The 5699-nt window shown below is 53.0% G+C and overlaps 1 protein-coding gene across 1 annotated transcript; it reads left to right on the top strand.

Moving 5' to 3' along the window:
• Positions 1-2314: 2314 nt before the first annotated feature.
• Positions 2315-4186, top strand: LOC105093423 (nucleus accumbens-associated protein 1-like). Its single transcript, XM_031460940.2, is given in 5 exon segments — positions 2315-2679; positions 2681-2923; positions 2961-3104; positions 3106-3333; positions 3335-4186. Coding segments are annotated over 5 exon segments (1575 nt in total). The 5' UTR covers positions 2315-2320; the 3' UTR covers positions 3936-4186.
• The last annotated feature ends 1513 nt before the right edge of the window (positions 4187-5699 follow it).

The raw sequence follows: 5699 nt of genomic DNA on the forward strand, positions 1-5699 counted from the left end.
AAGGCTTGTATTGAGCTATATTGGAGCCAGAGACAAAAGTAAAACTCAGTAATACTACCCTTGTCTTCATCACTGAGTGTCAGGAAAGTGCTCCTGGCACCCTCAGAGTACTCTGCTCAGAACCAGTTTCACAATCAAAGTAACTAGAGACACTGCAGGAAGGATTAGTGTGAGCAGTAAATATATGGGTATTTGTAGAAATAAGATAGTATGAGGTAAAAAGAAGAGATTATCCTATGTGAATGATGCTGTTTCCGGTCCTTGGATCGTTGAATCAATAGAAATTGATAACAAGCTGGAGGAGGCATTCAGGCAAGGCTTTACTGGGACTCATGCTCCAGCACTAGGGAGCGAGAATAAGGATCAGGTACCCTTGCTGCTCTCAGAGTGGGGTGGGTTGGTTCCTTGAATGGGGGAGGGGGACGGCTGACTGGTGGGAGTGGCCAGAGGGCTGGCTTTCGTGCTTGTCGTTGACATAACAGAACAAAGATGCTTCTCCATGTGTAAAGGTGAGGATGTGCCAGAGGAGCGTAGTGCAAAAACAAAGGTGTATTGGAGCAGATGTGCCCATGACAGTGGGTATTTCATTGGGAGAAACCTTGTCTCAGCAGCTCTCTACACTGAACTCTGAAGAATCTGCCTGCTCTATTAGCGGGTGCAGGAGGTGGGAAACAATGTTGCATGTTCGGTGGGGTTTTATTCACAGGTGGAGGCAGAGGCAGATCTTTCATTACTTCCAAGCAGTCCCAGAGTTAAATCCCAGCCCACACAGTGAAATGTAGTTGTTTATTCTGTCTTTGTCAGTGGTCAGGGGTGCCAAGAAGCTTCCTTGAGGTATGAAAAATTCTGGGCTATAGAAACAGCACTTTTGTCAGCCAGGGACACTGGGAACATGGGATGCATATTCACTCCATTCTGGAACCACGGGTTCTCGAAATGACTTTTCCTTTCCTCTCCTTTCCCCTCAATGCAGAGAAAGCTCTCCATTTCTTGGAAGAGATTAACTGCAAGAGGAGGAAGCCCTGCCCCACCCTGAGGTGACTCTTGTGTGTGTGATTCAGGGGCAGTGGTGACTTGAAGGACCTACTACTGGAACAGAGACAGAGGCACCTTCAGGCAGCCCTGGGGACAGTGCCACCCTAGGGTGAGCAGTTTGGTTGCATGAGCATCACTTCAGGGAACTTGGCTCATGGCAGGTGGGTGAGTCACAACTCCACAGTGCTGACTTTCAGCTTAGTATTGACATGCTACACCCAAACACCATTATAAAAGAAGTGATTTACTGAGGGGCCTGAAGAGCAGAAGGAGAAAGTTCTTGGAGCCTTGATGTAAGAATGAGTGTGCTAAGTTTGGAAAATATCCTCTCCAGTGGGCCAGTCCTGTGAACTACCGTTCACTCCCCATCCTCCTCACATGCCAGCCTGGAGCCATGGAAAAGTGCTGTAAATCCTGGATTTATAGCTTATACCATGTTGAGGAATCCCCAGTGTCTCTGGACTCCATTCTCTTCCATAAAATGAACGTGCTAGGTAAATCATCTCTAAGGCCCATGCCATTTCATAGGTCAGAAACTCACCAAAGATATTAACTGAAGGACAGAAAAAATTCGGATAAATTTAACTCTCTTAACTTTGAGATATCCCAACAATGGATTTGTTCCTACCTTAAAATATTGTGTTACGAAATTTGGAAACAGCATGGCCTTTGGATTTGGAGAGGTCTAACAATGTCTCAGCTCTGCATTTCCCAGCTGTGTGACCCACTTGAATTTGTCTCTTCAGGAGAAGGGGTGGAGCAACCTGTTCATTGTTATTGTGGAGAAAAATAGAAACACTAAATTTCAGTGACCAGCATAGTATGAAGTTAGTAAAGTCGTCAACAAATGATGATGATGATGACTTGAACCACAGAATTTGTTCATAATTTAAAAGGAATATGCAAAAGGAATGTTACTATTACTGTTATGTTTATTTATGAACTGATATTGCAAAACATAATAAAATATTTTATAAATATACAAATGTCAATAACCCTGTCTACTTATCACAGTATACTTAAGAGTATACTAATGACCTGAATGTTACAATTAGACTTTGTGCAATACTTAAGCAGCATTGTGGCGGCGCTCGGCTGGGGTGTCCTGGCCCACAATGAATGGCCGCCGCGGCTGCCGCTACTGCTGATGCAGAGGCCACAGTGGCCGCAGAGGCGGAGGCCCCCGCATAGGGGGGCGCACCCCAGGCCCAGGACCGGCCCCAGCCGCCACTGCAGAGCCCACTGGGAGCCCCTGGAGCGCAGCCACAGCTCAGCCGCCACCGCCATGGCCCAGACCGTGCAGATGGAGATCCTGAACTTTTGCATCAGCATCCTGGAGTGCCTCAAGGAACAGCAGCTGCAGGGCCTGTACTGTGACGTGTTGGTGATGGTCAAGGGCCATGTCTTCAAGGCCCACCTGGCCATGCTGGCTGCCAGCAGCTCCTACTTCCGGGATGTGTTCAACAGCAGCCGGAGTGCTGTGGTGGAGCTGCTGGTGGCCGTGCAGCCCCAGTCCTTCCAGGAGATCCTCAGCTTCTGTTACACGGGCCGGCTGAGCATGAACATTGGTGACCAGTTCCTGCTCATGTATACAGCCGGCTTCCTGCAGATCCAGGAGATCATGAAGAAAGGCACAGAGTTCTTCCAGCTGTGACTCCCAGGGCCTGCACGCCGAGGAGGCCCCTGTGTCCGAGCCCCAGAGCCCTGTGGCACAGACATTGAGCTGGCCGGCCTGCGGCACCCCGCTGACCCTTGTGTCGCGTGTCAAGACAGAGCAGCAGCAGTTGGACTCTGTGCAGTGCACACCTGTGGCCAAGCGGCTGTGGGACAGCGGTCAGAAGGAGGCTGGGGGTGGCAGTGGTGGCAACGGCAGCCGAAGATGGCCAAGGTTGCCTTCTTCAGCACACAATCGAGCAGTCGGGGAGCTCTTGCTCCCCTTCTCCTAACCCCAAGTTCTCCACGCCAGACCTGGCCACCAACCAGCAGTCCCAGCAGGCCCTGGTGTTGGGGGGGCCGCACAGCCCACAGTGGTGGCTGCAGGGCCCTGGGGCTGGGCAACCGACTTGGGGGGGCTGTGGCAGTAGCAGCAGGGGGAGTGGTGAGTGGGCCCAGCACATTGGAGCAGACCAGCCCAGGCACCTCCAGCCCTGGCTCCTACCACAATGAGGAGGATGAGGCGGCGGTGGGCAAGGAGGGCACAGACCAGCAGTACTGGCAGATCTGCAACATGTACACCATGTACAGCATGATAAACGTCGGCCAGACTGCCAAGAAGGTGGAGGCCCTCCCTGAGCAGGTGGCCCGAGTCCTGGAATCATATCCATGTGCGGCAAGACCTGGCATCTCTTCCGGCTGAGCTCAACCAGATTGTCAACCGCTACCACCCCAAGATCTACAATGAGGGTGACCCCTCCGAAAAGCTGGAGCTTGTGACAGGCACCAAAGTGTACACCACGAGGGCGCAGCTCACAAACTGCCATGTCAGTGCAGGCACGCAGCACAAGGTCCTGCTGTGACACCTCCTGGCCTCCTTCTTTGACCAGAACACCCTGGCCAACAGCTGTAGCACGGGCATCAGCTTTTCCAGTAACAACCCTAGCTGCAAACCGGATAGTCGCGTCCTCCACGCCGTCAAGTACTACTGCCAGAACTTTGCTCCCAACTTCAACGAGAGCGAGATGAACGCCATCGTGGCCAACATGTGCACCAACACCCGCAGCGTTGTGCATAAGAGCTGCATCCCCAAGGTCAAGCTGCTCATGGCCGAGGGTGACGCCTACACCACCTTCATCAGCTACACGGGCAAGATAGAGCCGGACATTAAGGGTGTGGAGCACGGCTTCGAGACAGCCAGCCACGATGGCGAGGCTGGCCCCTCAGCAGAGGAGGCCCTCCAGTAACCCCCACCAGACCCTCCCGCGGGGTCATCACACTCCCCCGTTTTGTCATACCCTCCCACCATCTTGGTCACGAGCTACTGTCTGCCCTTCCCCAGGACCCGCAGGGGATGCTGCATGATCCCGGCCCCTCTGCCGCCCCTGTCCCACCCCCTGACCCCAATCCAATCGGGGATCAGGCTGGAAGAGGATGGCAGGTGGTGGAGGTCTGCGTTGCCTTCTCCAGCACACACTTGTGCAGTGGGGGAGCTCTTGCTCCCCATCTAACCCTTAGCAGTTGTCTCCCTACTCACCAGGCCGGGGACAGGGAGGGGCTGGCCTGGGGGGCTTGGGAGGCCCCCTTTCTCAGGCCCTGGGCCACCTAGCAGGAGCATCCCTCAGCCTCCGCCCCCCACCACAGCCCCTTGGGACTTGCGGGGGCCCGGGATTCTCAGGACCCCTACCACCACCACCTCCCAGTGCTTCCACATTTCCAAAAGCGCCTTTCTGCCTCCCTCACCTGTCCCTGTGCCTGGGGGCTGGGGTAGGCGAGGCTGTGAGGGCTGCCCATTTTACAGCTGAGGAAACTGAGGCTCAGAATTTCCATGACTGACCTAAGATGGTGGGCGGTGGCAGGCCCAGCGCCCGTCTCTTCCTCCACCCTGTGCTTAGCCAGAGGGGCAGGTCCTGAGTGAGGGGGCCCTTGAGGGCAGACGGAGGGCCTCTGAGGATAGATTTCCAGGGCTTGCAGAAGCATGTGGGTGTGCCTGTGTGTGTGTGCATGCATGCTTGTGTATAAGTTTTGCTTTTAAACAAATGAACATATAAGAGGCAGTAGGACCAGGGGTGGAACCCAGGGGAGCAGGCAGGGGGGGGCTGCTGCTTTTCCCTCCCTTCCCCACTCCCACTCCGCCCCCATGGCAGGGCTCCCAGCCCCCACCCCTGTGCATACTTTAAAACTTTTTTTAGCTAATGAAATGTTGAAGTACAAGACTCCTCTTATTTTTCAAACCAACGGGACCATACCTGATGTTCCTTTCAGTCCCTGGGGTCTTGGAAAACAAGATGGGGTAGGGGGCCGGGGACAGGCTGAATGTGCGCATGCATATGGAGTGTGGGCTTGAGTTTCCAAGGTGGGGTCCCAACCCCCACTCTGCCTGGGCTCCTGTGGGTCTGGCCAGCTCCCCCTCACCCCTGATGCCTCCCCGATAGAGCTACATTGGAAGGGCATCCCTGGTTTTGGTCAGTTGGCTGAGCCCAGTTCCTGGCAGGGCCAAGCCCACTTCCATTGTTAGCGATTGTTTGCAGAAATTTTTTCTTTTACCATTCCTATCTTCCTAGCCTCTCCCAGCTCCATGAGTGGTGGGGTTTTTGGGCGGTTTTTTTGAGTTCTATTTGTGAACTCGAAGGATTGTTTTTTACCTCCCCGCCTCCTGCCCCCCCCCAACACAGGGTGTCATGTCTTAGAAATTTCACGTTTGAAATTTGAAAAAATTTGAAAAAAAATTTCAAATTTTTGTCTCTAGCCCTTGTCTTCTGTCTCCTCCCTAGTCTGACCAGCCCATTGCTCCCAGTAGCCTCTCTCTTTCCAGAGATATGAAGGAAAAGTTGGACTGGGCAAACAAGCTAACTCACAAATCTAAGTGTAACAAGTGTCAGATTACTGATCTGAGTTCTGCTGGGCTAACTCATAAATCAAAGTTAATTAGTGTTGGTTTGCTGATTCCCTGTCCATGTTTTTTTTGCTAGCCAGCTGGATTTTCAAAGAGACCTATCTGGCCTTGAAAT

Source organism: Camelus dromedarius, chromosome 8 (genome assembly GCF_036321535.1).
Source record: "Camelus dromedarius isolate mCamDro1 chromosome 8, mCamDro1.pat, whole genome shotgun sequence".
NCBI classification, from domain to species: domain Eukaryota; kingdom Metazoa; phylum Chordata; class Mammalia; order Artiodactyla; family Camelidae; genus Camelus; species Camelus dromedarius.